A 25288-nucleotide genomic window follows, 5' to 3' on the forward strand; every position below is an offset into this window, starting at 1 on the left:
CCGGCTCCCTTTATTCATCCCCCAGCCCCACAGCACTTATGTACGCGTGCCGTGGGGAAGCAGCGTGGCTCAGTGGAAAGAGCCCGGGCCTGGGAGTCAGAGGTCATGGGTTCGAATCCCGGCTCTGCCACTTGTCAGCTGTGTGACTGTGGGCGAGTCACTTCACTTCCCTGTGCCTCAGTTCCCTCATCTGTTAAATGGGGATGAAGACTGTGAGCCTCACGTGGGACGACCCGATGACCCTCTATCTACCCCTGCGCTTAGAACAGTGCTCTGCACATAGTATAAGCACTTAACAGATACCAACACTATTATGCCTATCATTTATTTATTGATATTAATGTCTGTCTCTCCCTCTAGGCTGTGAGCTCGTTGTGGGCAGGGAATGTGAGTGTTTATTGTAGTATCGCACTCTCCCCAGTGCCTATTACAGTGCTCTGCACACAGTAAGCGCCCAATAAACAGGACTGACATCTGACATCCCAGATCGGCGACCCGTCCAGCCCAGGCTTCCGACTCCAACCGCGGAATGGAATCGTCGGAGAATCTGCGTCGGTTGGCTTCCTGGACGTCCATCTTCATGCTGGGGGAAAATACGCACGGCTTCAGCAGCCCATTCTAGGGAGAAAGAAAAAGCTCCAGTTCTCGGCTAGGGTATTTGGTATTTGTATTTGTTAAGCGCTTACTGTGCGCAGAGCACTGTTCTAAGAGCTGGGGTAGATACAGGGTCATCAGGTCGTCCCACGTGGGGCTCACGGTTAATCTTCATTTTCCAGACGAGGTCACTGAGGCACAGAGAAGTGAAGTGACTCGCCCGCAGTGACACAGCTGACAAGCGGCAGAGCCGGGAGTCGAACCCATGACCTCTGACTCCGAAGCCCAGGCTCTTAGAGTCCATAAATTCAGAACTGCGGTTGGACCAGGAGAGCCGCATTTACGACGTCCACTCCCGGCTCCCCCGGCATCATCAGGGAGGCCACGTGGCTGCCGAGAATTATAATAATAATAACGACCCTGGTATCTGTGAAGTGCTTGCTACGTGCCAGGCACTGTATTGAGTGCTGGGGTAGATACAAGGTAATCAGGTTGTCCCGCGTGAGGCCCAGGGAAAAAGGCCAGAGGTGGGGAAGTCTAGACGGACGCATTTCTAGTCTGGGGGATTGGAGCCTATTAATTCTATTCTCGGATCATCCGTCACCTGCTGGGTGACCTTTAAGGAAACTCTTAACCTCTCTGTGCCTCGGATTCCCATCTGCGCTCTGGAGGCAAGGGGAGTGGCTACCCTCCAGCCCCTCGGCGGATATTGCTGGGATCGGGCAATCGGTGACGGAGACTTCATAAATCGGAAGCCCGACGGAAGCAACGGAGTTAAAAACCTGTTACGGCATTTCATTTCAAGAAGCCAGGAGTGAGGCCGGCGCCATCTCAGGATCATCACGGTCTTCTCGGAAGAAAGACGGAAGAGAGGGACTGGCATTCCCACGTGGTGGATGGGGAAACCGAGGCCGAGGAGGAGTCGAACGACCGTGAGCCGGGATCAAACGGAAGCTTTTGACTCCCGGTCCGTCCGCCTCGGCCGGTCCCTTAATCCAACTCCAACGGCGGCTCGTCTGCCGAGCGTGATTCGAAGCCCTGCGGGGTGGGAGAAGGGGGCGCGGAGGAGTCGGTCCCCGTTCAACCCTCCGCTTTTCGAGGAGTGTCCGGAGTGTGCCCTGGCAAGACCCGGTTGGGAGGGGCAGGATGCTTCTCTAAGCCGGGACCTCCAAATCCTAGCCACGGGGCTGGCTCAGTCCACGAGGGGCAACCTGCCCAGGGAGCGTAAACCTCTTCCATCCGGCAGCAGAACTGGAGCCGGTCGATGGGCTGACCTGATTTTCACTCTTTCCACTTGAATTCATGGCCAGGATAGAGATCGTCACGGCCGACACCATCATCAAGATCAACGGCACCGTCGACGTCGTGGCCGGCATCCAAATGGACCGTCGCCATCCCCTTCTCCGCTTCTAACGCCATCACCTTCTTCCACGACAGTCACTCTCGTGACTGTCACCGTCGCCATCTCCGCTGTCGTTTTCACCGTCGTCCTTTCGCCTTCACCATTACCACCACCGGTCTTCTGTGACTCGGTGGGCCATCAGGCTCCTCTCTATCTTCTCAGTTGGTGTGGAGTTTCAGGGCTTCCGCTCACGGCCCTGGGCCAGGCGTTCCATCTCCGCCGACGGGCGGCTGGTAGCGGTCAGGCCGTCGGTCGGTCGGTCGTATTTACTGAGTCCCTCCCCCGACGCCGGCCCGCTGTGCGATCTCGGGCAAGTCACTTAACCCCTCTGTGCCTCAGTCCACCTACGGGACACACTGGGACCGGAATCCTCACAGGACCTTTGGGAGGACGAATTACAGATAGCTCTAATTTATTTATAACTATCTGAGACGGGGGACAGGACGATCTGGAGGAAGTATATCCGGGGAGTCGCCATGAATCGGGAATGACTCGGCGGCGATTAATAATAATGATAACGATGATGTTTCGGTTGACTGTAAGCTCTTCTGTGAGATCCTAAGGGCAAGAATCGCGTCCGCCGGCTTTACGGTGCTTTGCAAAGGGCTTAGTAAAGTGCTTTGCGAACGGGTGGTCAATAATACAACTGGTTGTCAGACTGGAGTAAAAAGAATGCTATATAAATTCAAGATATTTTACCTGAGCATCTACTGGGTCGAGGAGACAGTAGGCCTCAAGAGAACCTACGGAAGTAAACGATAATAATCAATGCGGTTTTTTTTAAGGGTTCACTGGGGTAGATCCAAGATCATCGAATCGGCCAGCCACACCCGGGGCTCACAATCTAAAGGGGTGGGAGAACAGGTATTGAATTTGCATTTTACAGCTGGGGAAACTGAGGCACAGAGCAGCCGCAGAGATTTGCCCCCCGTCGCCCAGCGGACGAGTGGCCGAGCGGAGATCAGAACCCAGGTCCTCTGATTCCCAGGCCCGTGCTCTTCCCGCTAGGCCACGCCGCTTCTCGAGAAAGGGAAGCAGCGTGGCTCAGCGGAAAGAGCCCGGGCTTCGGAGTCAGAGGTCATGGGTTCGACTCCCGGCTCTGCCCCTCGGCGGCTGGGTGACCGTGGGCGAGTCACTTCACTTCTCTGGGCCTCAGGGACCTCATCTGGAAAATGGGGATTAACTGGGAGCCTCACGTGGGACCGCCTGATGACCCTGTACCTACCCCAGCGCTTAGAACAGTGCTCTGCACGTAGTAAGCGCTTAACGGACACCGACGTTATTAAAGAGGATTGAACGAATGAAAATCGGAACTCAGTAGATGCTACTGATGATGAGGATGACAGTGTGACATCGGAGACAGAGCCAGGCGTTTAGAAAGGTGGAAAAGGTGCGGGTGCCCAAAGGAGGCTAGGCCGAGACCCCGGACCCGCCCCACAAATCTTCTCCCTACCCCAAGCAAGCCCTACCCGTGATCACCTCCGAGACACACGGCTTTCGCCAAACGCGTACAGTCGGAGAGCTATCGGAAAGTCAATTCAGTGCTCTGGTTCGGGCGAAAGGTCCAGAGAGGTTCGGAAGGCACCAGGAGACTCCATTCTAGGGAGGGACTAGACCGGCAGGAGAGCGGCAGGTGCTCAGTACGGCGCTTTGCACACGGTAAGCGCTCAATAAGTGTGATTGAATTAATCGAATTGAAGGGCACTTAACTGACTTCTCTGTGCCACAGTTCCCTCATCTGTAAAATGGGGATAAACTGTGAGCCTCACGTGGGACGACCCGATTCCCCTGTATCTCCCCCAGCGCTTCGAACAGTGCTCTGCACATAGCAAGCGCTTAACAGATACCAATATTATGATGCTTCATAAAATTACTCCGCAGCTTCCTCCATCAGCAGGGAGCGGGACAATCAGAGGAGAAGCTCCTTGACGGCAGAGCCCAGCCTCCTCTGCAGAAAGCTGAGCAGAGCGCCTCGCTAGTGGAATAGTATCATTTATTGAGCGCCCGCTTGGGGCGATGAATTCTTTTCGGTGCGGAGAGAAGACTACTCGGGTTCCAGCTACCAACCTTCAACTCACTTCCCCGGCAACGTTCCACTCTCTGGCCGACGGCTCGCTTTTACCCTCTTCACTTTGGGGCTGTGAATGTCAATCCCCCTGAAATTCAGGAAGGACTAGGTCAACTCGAGAGAGAGAAGCAGTTTGGCCCGGTGAAAAGAGCACGGGGCCGGGCGACTGAGCATCTAGGTTGAAGGCCCGTCTCCTCCGAGAGGCCCTCCCCGACTAAGCCCTCCTTCCCTCCTCTCCCGCTCCCTTCTGCGTCACTGTGAGTTGCTCCCTTTATTCATTCCCCTTCCCGGCCCACAGCGCTTCTGTGCGTATCTGTGACTGGAAGCTTACCGTGGGAGGGGAATGTGTCTGTTTCTTGTTACCCTCTCCCGAGCGCTCCGCACACACAGTTGAGCGCTCACTAAATACGGCTGAGTGAATGAACCCCAGCTCGGCCACTTGTCTGTGTGACCTTGGGCAGGACGCTCAACTTCTCTGTGCCTCCGTTACCTCGTCTTTAAAAACCGGGACGTACGGACTCTGTTCGACCCGATCAGTTTGGATCGACCCCACCGTTTAGTGCAGTGCCTGGAACATAGTAGGCACTTAAATGCCCTTAAAAAACAGATTAAAAAACCCCCTCAAATCGATCTGGCAAAGAATCTCTCAGTCATTCGGTGGCATCTACCGAGTGCTCACTGTGTGCACAGAACTGAACTAAGCATCTGGGAGAGTACAATGCAACAGTGTGGGTATTCACTCATTCGAACGTAATTTACCGAGTGCTTGCTGTGTGCAAAGCACTGTATTAAGCGCTCGGGAGAAGAGTCAAGCAACCGACACGGTAGACACGTTTCCCGCCCACAGGGAGCTTCCGTGCCTAAGATGGCTTTCGTATCGGGCTCAGCGGGCGGGGGTGTTTCCCTAAAATCGAATTATATCATTAACCCTCCTGCTTTTAAACAGTGTGCGTTTTATTGCGGAAGAACCAAAAAATCAACACGCTTGAAAAATTGGAAAGTTGCGACGACTGTGGCTTTTCTCTCCAGACATTCCTATGCAGCGTTCCCCACGGTAAATAGCCCCATCGCGACCGAGAGGAGGGTTTCAGATAAGCGGTCACGGGGGCCTCACGTCATCTGTATTCGGTTGCAATCTCTGAGCCAACGGGCACCTAGCAAGGACTGTTTTAATGTCATTTAAGCCCCGAGCTTATTCCCGTGGAGCGGCTGTGCCACCGGGGACTCGGTAATTAAAACATCCTGCCGGGTTTCGGCCCCGCAGGGGTGAGGACGGTTCCTCGGGAGATCGGGAGGGGGGAAAGGGGTTCCCCGGCTCCGGGCCGCCCTCGACCGACCGGCGGAGACGGCCGCTTCCCGGAAGCGGGGGGGCCCCGTCCGGCCGGTGTCGGGATCGGCGCGCCTCTGGACGGAATGAGCTTATCCCGTGAGGTTTCCGTGGGGCCTGGGGCCACCCCCACCCTTCCTGATTCCTGGGGAGGCCGCGACGCCGAGCCCGGCCGACTCCACCCGCCCCCGAGGGGCTCGGGGGGGGGGGGGGGGGCCGCCCCGGAGGGAGGGGAGAGGCCCGACGGCGCGGTTGCCACCGAGGCCTCTCACTAGACGGTATTCGATGCCAATCTGAGCAGCGGGGGCTTTCTCCTATTAGGGCCCAGAAAGACGTCCCCCGTCCCCAAACGGGAAGCAGCCAAGACAGTACCGGAGCAAAAGCACCGCCCCTGAGTCGGCGTCTCTGACGTGCCCTTCTCTCGGGGGGCGGAGGGGGGGGGGGTGACCGGAAGGTGGGCTGCTTTCGAAACGCCAGATCCACCGGTCCGGCCTTCCACCGGACGGCGAGGGCCGCGGTTATCCCGCGGGTGGAGTTGGCGGCTGCAGAGCCCGGGTCATCCCCCCCCCCCCCCCCCCCCGGGGCACGTGATCCACGGTGGATCGGGACCCTGGCGGTACCTGATGTGGACTCTCAGCAGAGACGATGAGAGAGACGGAGAGAGCAGGTGAGAGAGACGGAGAGTGGGTACGCGTGTGGGAAAGACGGAGAGAGAATGAGCGAACCCCACGCCGGCTGTAGCCAGGCTGCTGGATTCCCTCCGACAGACAGCAGGAGAACGGATTCTTTCTTCCTTCCCGGTCGCGCGGGCCGGGCGGCTCTTTGGCAAGAAGGATGAGAGGATCGGCCCGGACCCAACTGGAAGGGGGAGCCCCTCCCGGCTCCCCAAGCACACACGAACACGTTCCTCGCGGGTCAACTGCCTCCGAAGGGCGCCGTCCTCCCCCGACATCGCCCCGGGGCCGGCCCGGCCCCGGGCCCCTCGTCAGCGGGCGGGCTCCCGCCGGGCCGGGGCCTTCTTGCAGGTGAGCATGAGGAGCAGGAAGAGGGGCAGGTGCCAGAGGCTGCAGAAGAAGAGCCTGCGGGAGCTGCCGCGGTCCGCCTGCCGGTAGAACCGGAAGCCGAGGTAGGCGATGTAGGCGTTGATGGGGAGGGCGACGACGGGGAAGGTCCAGGTGGTGACGTCCAGGGCGGGGGCCGCGGCCGAGAGCCCCGTCAGGGCCAGGCAGTGGCGCAGCGCCACCCGCCGGCAAAGGGCCGGGTGGGTCACGGACATCATGCGGTACCCTCCGCGCGAATAGTCTTCCCGCAGGCCCCAGCTCAGGGCGTTGAAGTGAGGGAACTGCCAGGAGTAGAGGATGCCACCCAGCAGCAGCGCACCTGCAGGACGGGGCGACACGAGAGAAGAGAGACCAGGGCGTCAGGCGAGGGCGGAGGCCCCACGGTGGTACGGCGGACCCCCTCCGTCCCCCCGCCCCCCGCACCCGCCGGGAAGGGCTCCGGGCCGGCCCGGGCGCCAATTCCCCCGCAGCAGAGACGCCTCGAAACCGGGGTTCCGAGACCGTCCGTTCACTCGGTCGTATTTATCGAGGGCTCACTGCGCACCGAGCGCTTGGGAGAGCACCGCACGACAATGAGCGGACGCGTTCCCCGCCCGCGGCGAGCTTACTGTCGAGAAAGGGAGATGGACGTTATCAGAAATCCATAGACCGTCTTGGATCCTCCCTGAGAAGCTCACCGGGAAGCATCGGGGCAGCAGCCAGCGGAGCCTGGGCCCGTAATAATAACAACAACGCAAACCATTGGAGTGTCTGCTAAGTGCTTACCGTGGGCTGAGTGCCGTGCTAAATACACTAGCGTCGGATCAGGGACCGTGTCTGTTCGTTTTTGTATCGTAGCCTCCCAAGCGCTTAGAAGAGTGTCCCGCACACAGCAAGCGCTCAATAAATACGACTGAAGGAATGAATGAATCTGGCCCACAGTCTGAATCTGGAGAGGGAGAACTGCCGTTCTAACCCCATTTCACAGACGAGGAGGCCGAAAGACAGAGCGGTTGCCCGAGGTCCCGGAGCGGGACGCGGGCGACCGGAGAGGAAGGCTCGGTACCCTCTCCAGGACCGGCAGCATCCCCACCCCGGAGAGGCCTCCCGTGCCCAAAAGGGGTTGTCGGGGGAATCTGAAAGCTGAGAGGGCACGGGGTGCGTCGAGGCCTGCACTCTTCGAGCCAACGGGCGCCCAGCAGGTTTGTTTTAATGTCAGGTAAGCCCCGAGCTTACTCCTCCGGGGTGCCCGTGGGCCCCAGCGGAAGCTGTCACTCTCCCGACGGGAGAAACCGTCACCGACAAATAGGCCCGTGGCCCGTATTAGCCCCAGGTCCGGGTGGGCGAGGGCCAACCAGCCGTGCAAAATCAACCCTAAACGGAGAAAACGTCGGCCCCCAACCGGATGGGGAACGGCACGGTCCTTCTGGGGGAGGATGGTGTTTCCCCGCCCAGCGACCACACGAATGTGGTCACTTCCCCGCCCCGCCGCTGAAATCGTGAAGGGGGACAGCGACGGCTTCCGGAGCGGGCGAGCCGCATCAGACGGGCGGGCCGAGCACGGGCCTGCCGCCCGGAGAGGGGGCGGGGCAGCTTGGGCTCCGCTCACAGACGAAGGGGGTCTGGGAAGTCCCCATTCAGCCTCGCAAGCACTGGAGTCTAAAACGGCCACCCCGCCCAGGCCTCTTTGATACGGTCCAACTGGTTCTCAGTTAAAAGACAGAGAACAAATTCGTCTCTTAATCCCGACGGGGGAGACCGAGGCAGGAAGACTCGAAGTAGTCCAGCTGCACCCACAGGAAGCCCCCTGCCCCTGTCCTACAAAGGCCTCCCCTCTCCGACCGTAAGCACATTAGATTGTAAACCCACTAGACTGTAAACCCACTGGGGTGGGTTTAAAAATTTGTTTTCAGTGGCATTTGTTCAGTGCTTACTGGGTGCCAGGCACTGTCCTAAGCACTGGGGTAACAACCCGACCACCCTGTATCTACCCCAGCAGTCAGAAGAGTGGTCCGCACGTAGTGAGCGCCTAACGAATGCCAACGTCATTATTACTATCGATTGAACGAGCTGGCTCTCTGAGTCCACCTCCAACCCCGGCCCCTTTCGGCTTCTCGGTCGGCCGGCCGCCAAGAGGCGGCTTGTCATAGCCTTAACCCCCATTTTACGGATGAGATAACCGAGGCACCGAGAAGTTACGTGACCTGCCCAAGGTCACACGGCAGACACGCGGTGGAGCCGGTGTCGGAACCCAGGTCCTCCTGACTCCTGCCCTACTCGCTAGGCCACGCGGCTTCTCTCGATTCCGGCTGGTTCTTGGTCTCACGTCCTCCCCTCCTCCCCGCGGGGAGAGTCCGAGCCTCCCGAGGCCACCCCGCTCAGGAGGGGAATATCGCTTCCCCCGGCCGAGGGGAGAGCCGAAAGCCGCCGGTGTCTCTGACAGGAATGCGCCATTCTCTGGGAGAGAGGCTGCGTGGCCTTGGGGAGAATAAAGAGACATCGCCCCGCTGCATCCCGGAGTCCTTACGGAGTCCTTATCCCGGGCACAATAGGCTCGGCTGCGAATGTAGACGTGGACGGCTTGCCCGTTCCGTCCTTGTTGCCTGTGGGCGATTCTGTGCTTTCAAGGTTAGACGGTTATGTAAACTGAGGGCCGGTGGGGAGAAAGCTGTGAAAAGCGAGGCTTCACGGTCGCGGGTTTCAAAGACCCTCTATTGAAGCGGAACACAAAGGGGTCGCTGGAGCGGAGCTGCTTCGGGGCTGCGACAGAGTCGGGCGCGGAGGCAGGCTGAGGGAAGAGGCCGGGCGTCGGCGTGAGGCCTGCCAGAGCCACAAAGGGGGATGCGATTAAATGTGGCCCGGAAATAGGAAATAGAGTCAGCGGAGAGGGTTCATCCCCTCGGTCTCCTCTGGGGATCATCCGGGAAGGGAAAAGCAGAGTTAGGGCGGAACAGTAACCGCCAACGGGCCTTCCCGTGGCTGGTGGTGGCCGGCCCAGGGGTCCCGAGGGAGATCCGGCTCGGAGAAGGATGGGGCCGCTAAGTCCAAAGGCCGTGGACAAGAGGGAAGGAGGGCCGGGCTGCCCCTCGGGTCTTCCGGGATCGGGGGAGCCGTGGGTCGCGGGGAGACGGAGGCGAGTTCTCGGAGCTGGGTGTCCAGGTTGTCACAGAGGCAGAGAATCGAGCTCTCTCCGGGCCCGTGTTTACCGATCCCGGCGGCTTCTTCCTCCTCGAAGGCGGCCCCTGTGAGCCCCGGATCCCGAGGGCCTTTCCCCGGTTGATGGACAGCCTCGTTCTGGGGGCCGGTGAGGGCGGGACTCCATGTGGGGGCCCCTAATCCCCGCCCACCGGGACCTTGCAAGCGCTCCTCACGAGGAACGGGCGGACGGCGAGACGGCGACGTCCTTGACATTTTCGGGGCACGGTGAGTGGTGATTAAACTTTCAATTTTCCACACGTCGGGGCAAGAACCGGGCTTTTCCTCTGGCGTGAAACAGAGCCCTAGAAATTTGGGTTTACTCCTCTTCAGCTATGGCCGTATCCTTCCCAAACATAAAAAACAGCTCCTGCTTGAAAAATCAGAATCGGTGAGAAGAGCTGACTAGCGTCAGATGGAAGACCTTAGGTCGGCCTCTTGCTTTCTCTCCTGCTCCTTCTCTCTCTCCTTCTCCTTCTCCCCGGTTCTCTCCTCCCCCTTTTCTCTGCCCTTCCTCACACTCTTTCTCTCTCCCCCTTCCCGTTTTCTCTTTCGAGAAAACGGTGATGAGAAAGGTATCGGGCACTTGGCAGTTTATCAGGTCAGCTCGGAAGCCCCTCCCCCCACCTCCCACCCACTCTCTTTTTGTTACTAAAACCAATCCATCTGCCAAATGTCACTTCGCGATAAGAGCCCCCGTCTAGATCCCATTTGTAAATAGACGTTGGCCGACGTAATTAATGTCTACCGCACAACAGAATTTGAATTACAAAGTGAGGGCAATTTAAAAAAACAACAACCAGCCACCGATGCCCCGGTCTCTAAGTTTCATAGCCTCGAGAATTATTTAAATTTCCCGAGACGAACGGAAATCAATACAAGATGGTTTTTTTCGGGGCGGAGGGGCAAGGAGGGGGGAAACCCAAACCGAAGGATCTGAGATAAACCAAATAGTCTCTTGAGATAAACATTCTTGAGTGCTCTAATGCCTGTGGCTCCAAGCCACGGTGGTCTGTAACGTCTACCCTCCCGGACAAGCACTTATCTAAAGTGCCACCACCACCTATGGAGGTAAATGTCCTTTGCCGATAAGCACGCTACACAGCGGAGCCCTGCCCGCCACTTCCGAGACGCGGTTCACGTGAAGGACGGGGACGGAGATGGGACGTCTGTCCGCTGAGCCCCCTCCGTGTCGCTTGGACTGGAGAAGGGCGGGCTCGGTCCCTTTCCGGCCAGTGGACAACGGCTCCGGGGCTGGCAGATCCGGCGGCCCCGTCGGGTTTGGGGAGGTCGCTTTGTGAGCACTTACTGAGCACTTCCTGAACTAAGGGCTCGGGAGAGTACAATCCCACACCACGACGGACACGTTCCCTGCCCGCGACGACCTTACAGTGGAGAGGCTGAAGTGGGAGAGCTGCGAGGTGAGGTAGGCAAGCTCTCTCTTTGCTCACGCTCTTCCTCCTGCATAGAAGTCCCTCCCTTTTGACATCCAGCAGACCACTAGCCCTCCCCATCTTCAAAGCCCTTCTAAAATCACACGCCCTCCCTTGATTCGTCTCTCATCTCCTGTTCCTCCCTCTTTATTTTGTTTATTTGACCCGATCTGGTGAATGAGACGTACATCGCCTTGATTCTATTTATTTGCTATTGTTTCGATGAGATGTTCACCCCCCTCGATTCTATTTACTGCTACTGTTCTCGTCTGTCCGTCTCCCCCGATCGGACCGTGAGCCCGTCGGAGGGCAGGGGCTGTCTCTATCTGTTACCGATCTGTACAGTGCTCTGCACGTAGTAAGCGCTCAATAAATACTGTTGAATGAATGTTACCACTTCATCACCTGTGCGCTCGAGTCCTTTCCCCCTAAGCACTTAGGTACAGTCCCCTTCCCGTTGGCAGTTTACGAGCATATCTGTAAACTGTTCGTTCATGCCGGCCTCCCCCTCTAAACTGCTAAGCCTGCTGTGGGTGGGTGGGGGATGTGCCTCCCTACTCTGTGGCACGGTACTCTCCCAAGCATTTAGCACAGCGCTCTGTACATAGTAAGCGCTCATTAAATACCACTGATTGACGGGTTAATTACTCTTTAAACTCGATTGCTTCCCCCAACCTGTGCCTGTCTCCCCCACTAGGCTTCAAGTTCCTTGAAGGCAGCGATCGCGTCTACGGATTCTTTTCTACTCTCCCCAGAGCACAGTGTGCTCAAGGGATGCTACTGATGAACTGATATTAACAACAACAAGCAGAAGAATAAGGATAACCGTGATATCTGTTGAGCGCTTACTAGCCGCCAGACACTGTGCCAAGCACCGGGCTAGATACAAAATAATCAGTTCGGACACATTGGCTGTGCCATTTATTGATCCAACTCCTGGCTATTCCAATCTACTAACAGCGCTTAGAACGGCGAAGAGGAACCGCCCAGAACGCGCTCCGAAAATCCGGCGAGACGGTGCCTAAAACACGGTCACACGCGACCTCTTGAAAGGGCAGGGTTAAACTGGGGAAAGTCCTGGTTCTCGATTCATTTTTGGCTAAAACAATTAGTATTTTCCCTGTGTGTGTTGGGTGCCTGTTTCCCTCCCCTGACTCCTTCAAACACAGGATTCCAACGATGGTTGCAGATGAGGAAGTTTACGGGGAAATAACCTAAGCCAAAGTTGAAGACCCTTGAACGGGGATTAGCTTTTTGCTGCCCCGCTTCACGGCCGGCACTACTGTTCTGCTGAGTCAACAATCTCTTTTCTGGTGGTTGTTTTTACGAGGTACAAAAGCAGTTTCGCCTCTCTCCCTACTCCACGGGTGAGCACTAGAAGTTAACCGGTCGTTACTGAATCTCTCGGGGCCGAAATATTAGGGAACAGAAAGTAGCCCGGCCTTCGTTTCGGGACGACGGTTATTACTGTCGTCGATATATCTGCTAAGCCCTTATATGTGTCAGGCGCTGTTCTAAGCACTGGGGCAGATACAAGTTAATCGGGTCAGACGTAGTCCCCGCCCCACGTGGGGCTCACGGCCAAAGTAGGAGGGAGAAGCAGCGTGGTTTAGCTGCAAGAGCCCGGGCTTGGGAGTCAGAGGACCTGGGTTCTCATCCCGGCTCCTCCACTTCTCTCCTGGGCGACCTCGGGTAGGTCACTTGACTTCTCTGTGCCTCAGTTACCTCATCTGTAAAAATGGGGATTGAGACTGCGAGCCCCACGTGGGACGACCCGATTACCTCGCACCTACCCCCGCGCTTAGAACGGTGCTCGGCGCGTAGTGAGTACTTAGCGAATATCATTATTATTATTATTATTATTATTATTATAACAGGCCCGAACCTCCATATTACAGATGAGGAAACCCGGGCAGAGAGAAGCTGAGTGACTCGTCCGAGGCCACGTGGAAGGCAACCGGCAGAGCCGGGATCAGAACCCCGGTCCTCTGACCCCCGGGCCCGCGCTATCGCCGCTAGGCCGCGCCGCTCCTCACGGAGAGCGGGTCCGGGGGGCGTTGAGCCAGATTCACAATGCTTAGGGGTGGAAAGGCTCCTGTGTGATCTAGGGGAAGACACTCAGGAGTCAAGAATACAAGACGCCCCTCGGCTATCCCCTCTGCTCCTCCAGAGGACTGGACGGGGGAGCCCCCCTCCAAAACCTGAGCTGCCTTGTACGAATAAATGGCCAGTCATTCCCCAGTAGCTTCTCAGGGAAAGGTGCGCTAAGCTGGAAGTGAAAAAAAAACGAAGCCCTTTATTGCTTTGGAATTCGTTAACGAAGGCCTTCTCCCCTAAGTACACAGCACGCCATCCACTGCGCTCCAGTCTAGGTTACTTCCAGACACCACGAAAGAAAAATGACAGAGATGAAATGGGTTCCGCGAGATGGCCACGTCCCCCGTCCCGCGACTGCCGGTACCCGAACGAAAAGTTTCGGCAGTGTGTCACCGAGTGTAATGGCCTGTGGCTTCCCGCCTTGGGATCTTTTGGGGGAAGAGAATATGCGCTTACGTAGACTCGCAAGGCAAGAGCATCGGGAACTCCTACGCTGTTTTGCAAAATCGCTGCCCTTTCGTGACACGAAGCTTCCATCCTTTTCCTAAATGTCTGGTAAATCCTCTAACTGCTCTGCTACTCTCCTTTGAAAACAACAAAGCCATCCTACCTTTGAACCTGTAAATTCCCCCGCCGCTGGCAAGAGAAGCAAACGCTCTTTGCTTCAGTGTAGAATAATCAGAATTTCTCACCCACGGGTACAAATAATTCCCAGTCTACAGAACTTGTGGATCGCTCCCAGCTGGGAGTAACTGAGTCTTCCCCTTCTAGTGGAATGTGCCCCAGCCCAGCGAGTCTACAGATCGGCTGTTGAAGCTCAGGACTTCCTTTCTCTCACTCCCTCAAACCTGTCAGTGTGCTTTCAGTCCCCTCCGCCCAGCTCCCCCCTTCCCACGGGCCGGCCCTCCTCAGTGCACTCCCATCCGACCCCCTTCCAGCCCTCTCCCCCACTCCATTCCCTTCATCCTGTCCCAGCGCCGTCCTTCATCCCCCTCTCCACGCACGGGCCTCCGCCCGCTCAACCCCATTCAACCCCTTCCTACCCCTCGCCCCGTCTCCGCCCCGAACCCCCTCGCCACAGCCTCAGCCAAGTGCGACCTGTGGAACCCCCCGCTCCATCCCGGGGAAGGTTCCCTTCATCCTTGCCCCGTTCCTGTCTCCGTCACTCCTCCTCCTCGCCATCGCCGGAACCCGGCTCTCCCCAGATGACACGGTCTCCCCCGCCGCTCCCTGCGGAGGGGGCCTCATCTTCTCCCGCTCCCCCAGACTCGCTGGGAAAGGAGGAGGCGTCGGCCTCCTTCTAGCTCCCCCATGCCGTCTTCCTACCATTCCACTTCCCGCAACCCTTTCTTTCCCTTCCTCTGAAGCCCGCATCATCCCCCTCTACCCCGCGCTCCAGAGTCCAGTAACTGTCATCTACCACCCACCCAGGTCCCACCTCCAACTTCTCGAACCGTTCCGATCCCTTCCTCGCATTCCTTCTCTCTTTCTCCATGCCTACGGTGATCCTAGGGGACTTCAATATCCACACGGATGATCCCGATGACCCCTCCGCTGCCCACCTTCGATCTCTCCTCGACTCCACCGACCCCCTGCTCCACCCCACCTGAACCACTCGCCAACTTGGACGCACGCTCCGTCTCATCCCCTCCAGCTGCAGCACCATCACCACCCTCACCGACTCGGAAATCCCCCCGTCTTACCACGACCTCCCGACCTGCCTTCTCTCTCTCCCCGCCACCTGCTCCCCGTAAATCCGTACCGTTCCCCGACAGAGACCGCCGCTCTTTTGACCCCATCGAATTTTCTCAACTCATCGTGCCCCCATTTAACCTCCTCACCCAGGCTACCTCAACCGACGCTCTCGACACCACCCGCTCTACCGAACTCAACGCACTCGCTCCCCCTAGCCCTCTGTCGGTCCCGTTCCACTAAGCCGCGGCCCGGGATCGTCTCTTCGGGTGAGTTGCCCCGGGGGTGCCCGGCTAATGTTTGCAACCGGAGCCTTCCGGTAAGAGGCAATGTGGCCTAACGCAAAAAATACAGCGCTGGGAGTCAAGAGACCCGAGTTCTAAGCCCTGCTCCGCTACTTGCCTGCCGGATGACTTTGGACACATCGCTTAACTTCTCAGTTTCCTCATCTATAAGATGGGGATTCAATACCTAGTCTCCCTCCTGCTTAGACGGGGAGCCCCAGTAGGCCAGGGCCTGTGCCTGATCTGACTGTAGCTGCCCCAGCACTAAATAGAGAAGCGGCGTGGCTGACTGGGCGGAGCGTGGGCCTGGGAGTCGGAAACAGCTGGGTCCTGATCTCGGCTCCGCCGCCTGTCTGTTGTGGGACCTTGGGCAAGTCACTTCACTTCTCCGTGCCTCAGTTACCTCATCTGTAAAATGGGGACTGAGGTGGTGAGCCTCATGTGGGAGGAACCGTGTCCAACCTTATTTGCTTAGCATTTAGGAGAGTGCCTGGTACACAGCAGGGGCTTAACAAATAACCACAATTCTTGTTCTGATTAGAACGTTCGGCACTTGGTAAGCGCTTCGCAAATTCCCCAGTTATTATTCGCAGCGTGGCTCGGTGGGAAGAGCCCGGGCTTGGGAGTCGGAGGTCATGGGTTCCAATGCCGGCTCCGCCACTTGCCAGCTGTGTGACTTTGGGCAAGTGGCTTAACTTCTCTGGGCCTCAGTTACCTCATCTCTAAAATGGAGAGCGACTGGGAGCCCCACTTGGGACAACCTGATCACCTTGTATCCCCCAGCACTTAGAACAGTGCTCTGCACATAGCAAGCGCTTAACAAATACCAAGATGATTATTATAGTCGGCGGGCTTCCCCGACTGGATGGCCTATCCATCCCTACCCTGGGTCCGCCTTGATCTTCTGATTGAATCGCGAAGTTTCGATCTTCCTCTCCTTTCGTTCCATCTGCAGCCAGCGTGCTGAAGCAGCACTCCCCGCCCCGCAGATAGTCCAAATATAAATCTCTTTCCGGTTCCTTCCCGATCGACCGCGGAGCCAGGAATTACCCAATCTCCCCTCGGCTGCATGTTCCCAGTAATTCAGAGCGCCTCATCGGCACGTTAACCGATACAATCGCTGTTGAATAAAAAGGAAAATAACAGCAATCTCTGTACTACCGGGGGAAGGGAACGTACGGATTGCATTAGCATGGGCTGATATCGGCACCTAAGGGAAACGAATGGCTTCCACCCCGGGGTGGCCGTTTCCGAGACCCCCGGCTCCCTCCGCGTCGTCTAAGCCCTTCTGAAATCACCGCGGGTCCAGGAGGTCTTCCCCGATTCCCTTCTAAAGCCACTTCGGGACGTCCACACCACTTATTCACCCGTCCACACTTAAATTCTATTACTTCCTCCTAGCTGGGTTTTATTTTAGTGTCCCTCTCCCCGATGAACCGTACGCTCCTTGACTGTACTATCTCTACTGTCTCTCTCGGTCATGATAACAACAAAAAAAAAAATAATAATAATAATGTACCGTTCGGTGCTTTCAATGTACCAACCACGCAGCCGAGAGCTGGGAAGATAGAATCCGATCAGATCAGACGCAGCCCCCCGTATCTCAGGGGGTCTACGGTCTACGCGGGAGGAGAAGAGGTATTTAATCCCCAATTTTACAGATGAGGAAACTGAGGCACAGAGAAGTTAAGGCATTCGTCCAAGGTCACGGGGGAGGGCGGGGGGGGGGGGGGGCAGTGGCGGAGCCAGGATTAGAAGCCGGGTCTTCTGACTTTCGGTTCTGCAAACAGGCAGTACTTCTTATGAAGTGTTGAGCACTTAGCATAGTGTCCAGCACAGGTTAAGTACTCAATAAACGCCGATCATTTACTGATTTGATGCGGGACAGCGGTCGGCCCTGAACGAGCCATCAGTAAACAGAAGTCAGAGGGTCACGGGTTCTAATCCCGCTCCGCCGCTCGTCTTGCCGCGTGACCCCGGGCAACTCGCCTGACCTCTTCGGGCCCCAGTTCCCGCATCTGCGAAACGGGGACTGACACCGTGGGACAGGGACCGTGGCCAACCCGACGCTCTTGCCTCCGCCCCGGCGCTCAGCACAGTTGCCGGCACTCAGTAAGCGCCGAACAAATACCTCGACGGGCCGCCGCCGCCGGATACCGACCTCGCGGAGCGGTCGGCGCAGCGTAGGGGCTCGGCGCCAACGGCGGACGGATTCCCAGGCCCCGAGGAGAGGTCACTCACCGGCGTCCAGGCTGCCCGTGGCTGCCGTCCAGCCCATGACGGGCGGGATGGCTCCCACCAGAGCGCCCACCCAGGTGTTGGCGATGCTGATCCTCTTCAGGGGCGTATAGCAGCAGGTGTACAGGAAGATGTTGAAGGCTCCCAGGGCGCCGGTCAGCGGGTTGACTGCCAAGGCGAGCAGGGCGATCCCCGGCACGGCACAGCAGGCGGCGAAGGACACCGCGACCAAGGGGCTGCGGGAGAGACCGGAACGGTGAGGTCGGCGGCCGGACCGGGCGAGGCGCCGTCGGACGGCGCCTCGATTTTTCCCGGAGCAAATCGGTGACCTCGCCTTAACCCCTCCCCCTCCTGGGGAGACCGTAAACTCATTAATAATAACGACAACCGGGATATTTGTTAAGTACTTACTATGTTGCCGGCACCGTTCTAAGCGCTGGGGTAAATACAAGGTCATCGGGTTGTCCCACGTGGGACTCACAGTCTTAATCCCCATTTTACGGAGGAGGGAACCGAGGCGCAGAGAAGTGGAGCGACTTGCTCGAGGTCCCACGGCGGACGAGTGGCCGAGCCAGGATTGGAACTCAGGTCCTTCTGACTCCCGGGCCCGGGCTCTAACCACTAGGCCACGCTGCTTCTCCCTGAGGGCAGGGAACGAGTCTGCCTACTCTACTGAACCGTACTCTCCCGGGCGTCTAGTTCCACGCTCAGTAAGCGCTCAATAAATACCAGTCAGTGGGTCAGTCAATCGTATTTACTGAGCGCTTACTCTGTGCAGAGCACAGTAATAAGAATAACGTCGGTATTGGTTAAGCGCTTACTATGTGCAGAGCACTGTTCTCAGCGCTGGGGTAGATTTACAGGGTAATCAGATTGTCCCACGGGAGGCTCACAGTCTTAATCCCCATTTTACGGATGAGGGAACTGAGGCACAGAGAAGTGAGGCGACTTGCCTACAGTCACAGAGCTGGCAAGTGGCAGAGTCGGCATTCGAACCCACGACCCCCCGACTCTCAAGCCCGTGCTCTTTCCCCTGAGCCGCGCTGCTTCTCTAAGTGCTTGGGCGAGTTCAACACAGTGTAACAGGCAACGCTTAGTAGAGTGTTCTGTGCAAAATAAGCCCTCAGTAAATACCTTGGATTGCTTAATTTTCAAAGTTTTATGTAAGGAGATGGTCCTTTATAGCTTCAATTTCACTCTTAATAATAATAATAATAATAATAACGTTGGTATTTGTTAAGCGCTTACTATGTTCGGAGCACTGTTGTAAGCGCTGGGGGAGATACGGGGTCATCAGGTCGTCCCACGTGGGGCTCACCGTTGATCCCCATTTTCCAGATGAGGTCACTGAGGCCCAGAGCAGTGAAGCGACTCGCCCCCAGTCACACAGCTGACAAGCGGCAGAGCCGGGAGTCGAACCCAGGACCTCTGACTCCGAAGCCCGGGCTCCTTCCACTGAGCCACGCTGCTTTCTTGCCATAATAATAATGTTGGTATCTGTTAAGCGCCCACTATGTGCCGAGCACTGTTCTAAGCGCTGGGGTAGACACAGGGGAATCAGGTTGTCCCACGTGGGGGGGGCTCACAGTCTTCATCCCCATTTTACGGATGAGGGAACTGAGGCCCAGAGAAGTGAAGTGACTTGCCCACAGTCACACAGCTGACAAGTGGCCGAGCCGGGATCTGAACTCACGACCTCTGACTCCGAAGCCCGTGCTCGTTCCACTGAGCCGCGCTGCTTCTGGCCCAGTGCACTCAGCAGAATTCTCAAGAGCGGCTAATGAAATACTTGGTGGTAAAATCGACTTTCTGAAAGCTGCCTGCTAGGGAAGAGTAAGGGACAGTCTTCGGGTTTCTTCTCGAATTTATTCTGACTACTGTACAACGTGCGAGGTTTACGCAAATACGTGAAACTGCAGAACTGGAACCCACTGAACATTTGATAAACCAGTCGACACCACTGAAAGAGCAAATCTGATATCAACTAGGGTTTATGGAATGATCCCTGTCCTCTGGAAGCTTACAATCTAAGAACGCACAGATCGCGACACGCCACTATGATCCCGTGAGAGTATCAGACGAAATAATAATGACGTTGGTATTTGTTAAGCGCTTACTATGTGCAGAGCACTGCTGTGAGCGCTGGGGTGGATACAGGGTAATCAGGCTGTCCCCCGTGGGGCTCGCGGTTAACCCCCGTTTTCCAGATGAGGGAACTGAGGCCCAGAGAAGTGAAGTGACTCGCCCACAGTCCCACAGCTGACAGGTGGCCGAGCCGGGATCCGAACCCACGGCCTCCGACTCCCAAGCCCGGGCTCTGGCCACCGAGCCACGCCGCTTCTCTAATGCAGAGAAATGCGGAGAAGCGGCTTGGCTCAGGGGAAAGAGCGCGGGCTTGGGAGGCGGAGGTTGTGGGTTCCGATCCCGGCCCCGCCACCTGTCAGCTGTGGGACTTTGGGCGAGTCACTTCACTCCTCTGGGCCTCAGTCACCCCATCTGAAAAATGGAGATGAAGACTGTGAGCCCCACGTGGGACGACCCGATCACCCTGTATCTATCCTAATGCTTAGAACAGTGCGGGGCACGTACTAAGCGCTTAACAAATACCATCATTCCTATTATTATTATGGTGAGAGGCCAGAACTCTCTTCCTGACCAGACCTCCCAATTAATTAGGCAATCCGTCAGTGGCATTTAGGGAACGTTGACTGTGTGCAGGGCACTGTACTAAACGCTTGGGAGAGTGCAATATAGGAGAGCTGTTAGGCACGATACCAACCCATAAGGAACTTACGGGCTAAAGGGAACTACGACTCTTCGCCACTGGACGTCGACTAGCCAGAAACCTCTCGGCTGGAAACGTTGGAAAACGAACGCTATCTTGCTGCATTAATATAGAAGATTAAAGATGATACTTCTGCATAAACCAAAGCCCCAAAGGGCAGGGGCCGAGGCTAAATTTAGATACGTAACCGGGGGAACTTTTCTTTGGAAATTTAGCCACGGCACTCAAAGTCTTTTCTCGGTTTTAAGGTTCTGCGGATGCACCTATCTGATGTCTGTTTCATCGGAACAACGAAGCTCAGTAAATAGGGCGGGCAGGCAGCAAAGTGACATCCCGCTCAGTTATTTCTCGGCTCTTCTCACTGAAATTCCAGTATTTTCTTCACCAGGGGTTTTCCTCTTTCCATAACGTCCCCGCGCTGTAGTGCCACAACGAAATGGGAGAAATACCCATTAGCCGTCCCATTTTCCAAGGTGAGACCCGAAAGAGGCTGAGGGGACGAAAGAACGACGGGTGAAGCTGGATTCATCTTCGTGTTGCCGTTCTCTTCCGAGCTCCATCTTCGAAAAATACCGTGCCACCGGATTACGGCGGAGAGGATGGCCGAACGTTTTCCCAACGAACTGACGGCAGAACTCCGGGGCGGGGTGGTAGAAATTACCCGCCCGGGGGCGGCCAGAGGAAGGATAAATTGTTCCCAAGGAAGTTACAAACCAGCCAGGATACCAACATTAAAATAAATCATAAGCAGAAGGAAATAGCCGAGTAAAAAGATAGGTCAATAAGTACTGCGGGAGGCAGGGAGGAATCCTCGAGTGTTTAGTTGATATGCAAGTGCTCAAGTGATAGGCGAGATGGGGGAACGGTGATCTTAAGGGCCTAAGTGGCGGTTAAGGGGGATAGAAAGTGGGGAAATGGGAGATAAATGAGGGAAGGCCCCGAAGAGGAGTTGTGCTTTCCCAAGGGTCTTGAAGACGGGGACAGAGCACTGGTTTATCTTATTTGTGCGAGGAGGGGGCTCCAGGCAGAACTTCCGTCACAGCTCCCAGGGGCCAGGACGTCTTGAAATATCGTTAGCGTGGTTAACATCCCGCCAACCCCACGCCGTGACGCTCTCCCAACCGGAGGTCTAAGAGAGCACCCTGTCCCTGTAGCCGGCGCGGTGACTTTCCATTTCCCGAGCTGATCTTTGGTGAGGTTCACGACCCCGGTCGAAAGCGATCCCGGCACTGACGTCTGCAAAGCTAGGCTGTTGGTATCTACTGCTTTTTTCTGTTATTTGTTAAGCGCTTACTAGGTGCCAGGCACTGTACTAAGCGCTGGGGGAGATACAAGGCTCACAGTTGTAATCCCCATTTTACAGATGAGGGAACGAAAGCACAGAGAAGTGAAGTGACTGGCCCAAGGTCACACGGCAGACGAACGGCGGGGCCGGGATTGCGACCCCGGTGATTTGGATGCCCAGGCCTGTTTCGTTTTGTTGCCTGTCTGCCCCGTTTGGACTTCGAGCCCGTTGTTGGGCAGGGATTGCCCCTATCTGTTGCCCAATTGTACATCCCAATCGTTCAGCACATAGTAAGCGCTCAATCAATGCGATTGAATGAATGAAGGTAGATACAAGGTCATTCATTCATTCATTCATTCATCCAATCGTATTGACTGAGCGCTGTGTGCAGAGCACTGTACTAAACGCCTGGAAATGTGGCAACAGATAGAGCCAATCCCTACCCAACCTATAGTCCCTGTCCCCCACGAGGCTCATTATCCACCTCATCCTCATTCTGCAGATGACTGTAAGCTCACTCGGGGCAGAGAATGTGCCTGCTAATTCTCCTGTACTCTCTCAAGCGCTTAGTACAGTGCTCCGCACGTTGTAGGCCCTCAGTAAATACCACTGACCGACTGAGGAAACCGAAGCCCAGATGCTTCAAGCCAAGTGTCTGGCTTGACAATACCAAACATTAACAAAATACCATCATTATTAAATGCGTTACGTGATCTACCCCAAGACACGTCACAGACCACTGGGGGACCCGCGGCTCGAACCCAGGTCTCTCGACTACGTTCTCTCCGCTACCCATCAATCGACAGCATTCAGCGAGCGCTTACTCCGTGCAGAGAACTGTACTAAGTGCTCGGGAGAGTACAACAGAGGGGCAGTCATGATTTCTGGCCTCGAGGCCCAACCAGCAAGAACTTGCCGGATGAAACGATCCTACGCGCAGCGAGGCGGCCGTTTTTTGCAACGCTACAATTCCTTCTCTGGGCAACGATCTGCAATTCTCCTGTAAAGCATCTTGCTCACTTCAAGGAAAACAATAAGTCCCAAACACTAGGAAAATGAAAAAAAGACCCGAAGAACAATATATCAGGACTTCAAGCAGGTGACTGAACTCTGGCAATTCCACAAAGCTTGTGGTATTTAACTTTCCAAGTAAATCTTTTCAGTCTGTGGTATTTATATCTTTAGTAATAGAAACCATATTCACTACTATTTTGGAATAGGAAAAGTAATACAGTCATAATAGCAGGGGAAATTGAAGCTGGAATAACATTTCCTGCACCAGTAGCTTTATTATTAGGGATTAAAAAAATAAACTCTCTAACTTTCGTTACAGACAAGAAACTTCAAATAAGAACTGGGCTCTGGAATAAGCATCTAGGAAGTCGGGAAGACAGTTAAGGCCATGAATTTCTTATTTTTAAAACTCGGCAGTTAGACACATGCATTATCCCCTCAATTTATTCTTCATGTGGCGCGTAGATCTCCGATAATACACTTAACTGGCATATAAAATGGCCAAAGATATTTTTACATTCAATCACAATTTTAATTAAGAATTTTCATTCTTTATGAGATTATATTTCTATCTAATTACATGAAAATATGGCTCTCAGCTCCAGTAGCTTAAATTTATGACGAGCAAAAAACATTTTCCTTCATTAAGCATCGGTGCGGTGGGAGATCTGGAGCAATATCAATAATAGCCTTTACTAAAAATGTAGAAACTGTGGTCTCTCTTAATGCTAGCTTTGCTGGTTACGGGGCAGGTATATATTACGAGAGATTAGAAAAGCTGCTGATTGCAGAGAGCCTTCTGAATTTCATTAAACCTAAAGGTATATATCAACGTGAGAGAATGACCCTTTTTGAGGGGAGAAAAAGGAAAAAAAAAAAAAGCGAAACTGTGATTCTCTGCGACTAGAGGGAAGCTTTAGAATATTCATTTATTCAGTCATTCACTCATGCAAAAAGGTTCCTGACTCATGCTGAGGGCTGGAGGATGATTTATTTTGAAACTAAAATGCAAAACGAAATTACATTTTCAATGGAGATATCTGTGTCTCTCCCCCAGTCCCCTTTTGGGGCATCTGAGCATGGAGGAGGGCTTTCTCCTCGGGGGTAATTTTACACGTGTCCTTTCTGGGAGGGAGACAGAAGTTTTTTTTCTTTTTTTGTGGGGGGGGGGCCGAGGGAGGAGGGGAGAGGAGATTGTCAGTGAATTTCTATGAATTATTTATCTCCCTCTTCAAATGTAAAAAAGGAGTTTCATCTCTCCGTCAATACCTCTTCACCTAGCAAACACTGAGCTCTATAAAGAACTATCAATGTAGATGGTCCTTTAGAAAAGAGACAAAAAGGATGGGTAAAGTACAAGCTCCAATTTGACTTGTTGCACTCCCGCCCTGGAATGTGGACAACTCTGACGGAACAACTAACTTGACTGTCAACGGCAGAGGTTTTTTTTTGCTTTAAAATGAAGTGTGTGTTCGGTCGATGAAGTGCGGTATTTTGAGAAAATGCAAAAGAAAAGAAATTTCAGCACGTTTGGGGCAGAGAACCCATCAGAGACGTTCTGGTTACTTTGCAGATAAAGGGAATTGAAACGTCTTTCTTTTCTTTTTTTTTTTTTACATTCGCCGTCTTTCCTAACGCTTCCGCACTGAGATTGTACAGTTAAACAAGGGCGCGTAGCGATTAAAATTGGCCGAAGCCTATTAAAATCGGCACAACACAGGAAGAAAACACACGTGGGTTTTCCTCTGCTCAGAACTCTGAGAAACTGGGAACGGTCTTAATGAAACACTCCATTCAGTGCACGGCAACAAAGACACAGTTCAGTGATGAAAATTAGAGGAGGTTCAGAATGATTCAGGGAAAGGAGGGGCTTCCAGGGAAAGAATAAAAATGGCAAACACAAAAGTCCTGGAGCGGCTGGATGTGGAGAATGTGGAAAAGCCAACGTCTCCCACTACAAGTGGCAGATTTGCTTCCTCCTTGCTTGGCGCCGATGGTGTTGGGAATGCTGAGAGGTGATGTTAACTTTGGGAATCCAAACCTGTACTCGCCCAAGCGCTTACTAAGTTGCCTCGCACAGAGTTAGCGCTCAATAAATGCCACTGAATGAATGAACCTTGGGATCACAAGACTGGGGAGTCAGGAGATCCGGGCTCTAATCCTGCTCTGCCACTTGCCTGTTGGGTGATCTTGGCCTCAGTTTCTTCGTTTACAGGATGGGAATAAAACACCGTTCCCCCCCGGGCTCCGAGCCCCGCGTGGGACGGGGCTGGGTCTGATCGGACTGCACTGCATCTACGCCAGCGCTTAGCACGGTGCCTGACCCGGAGTAAGTGCTCAAGAAATTCTACTGCTGTTACTGCATTTATTTTTCTTTTCACCTGGCTGAACCACACGACTCCACTCTGATCCCCAGAGGTCCGTGTGGCCTAACGGAAAGACTTGGAAGCCCGGACTTCTAATTCATTCAATCGTCTATACTGAGCATTTACCACGTGCAGAGCACTGTACTGAGCACTTAAGGGAGTACGGTATAACAATAAACAGACGCATACCCTGCCCGCAGTGAGTTTACAGTCGTGTGACCTTCGGCAAGTCATTTTACTTCCCTGTGGCTCAGTTCCCTCATCTGCAAAATGGGGATTCAGGACCCGTTCTCCCCCCGACTTAGACAAGGGGAACCTGATGACCTCGTATCCGCCCCAGTGCTCAGGCCATTACTAGGCACATAGTGAGCGCTTAACAAATGCCACAATATTATTACTGTTCTTCTTATTACTATTAGTATTAAGTCGAGAAAGACAGGTTTCCTTTCGAGTTGCAGCTCCCCTCGG

General features: G+C 54.9%; 1 protein-coding gene and 1 long non-coding RNA gene across 2 annotated transcripts in view; both read right to left on the minus strand.

Annotated features, from left to right (window-relative positions):
• Positions 1-406: 406 nt before the first annotated feature.
• Positions 407-4231, minus strand: LOC120638835. The gene is made up of 3 exons (XR_005660819.1): positions 4064-4231; positions 2696-2739; positions 407-618 (listed from the first exon to the last, which is right to left on the minus strand). It is a non-coding gene; the product is annotated as an uncharacterized LOC120638835 (long non-coding RNA).
• Positions 4232-6292: 2061 nt separating this feature from the next.
• LOC100078034 (protoheme IX farnesyltransferase, mitochondrial) overlaps positions 6293-25288 on the minus strand; it is a 154070-nt gene continuing 135074 nt past the window's right edge. Inside the window, exons 8-9 of the mRNA XM_039914264.1 lie at positions 17374-17606; positions 6293-6771 (exon numbers count right to left, since the gene is read on the minus strand). Coding sequence (XP_039770198.1) covers positions 6377-6771; positions 17374-17606 — 628 coding nt within the window. The 3' untranslated portion in view covers positions 6293-6376. The remainder of the gene's footprint in view (positions 6772-17373; positions 17607-25288) is intronic.

This window comes from Ornithorhynchus anatinus, chromosome 15 (assembly GCF_004115215.2).
Source record: "Ornithorhynchus anatinus isolate Pmale09 chromosome 15, mOrnAna1.pri.v4, whole genome shotgun sequence".
Taxonomy (NCBI): domain Eukaryota; kingdom Metazoa; phylum Chordata; class Mammalia; order Monotremata; family Ornithorhynchidae; genus Ornithorhynchus; species Ornithorhynchus anatinus.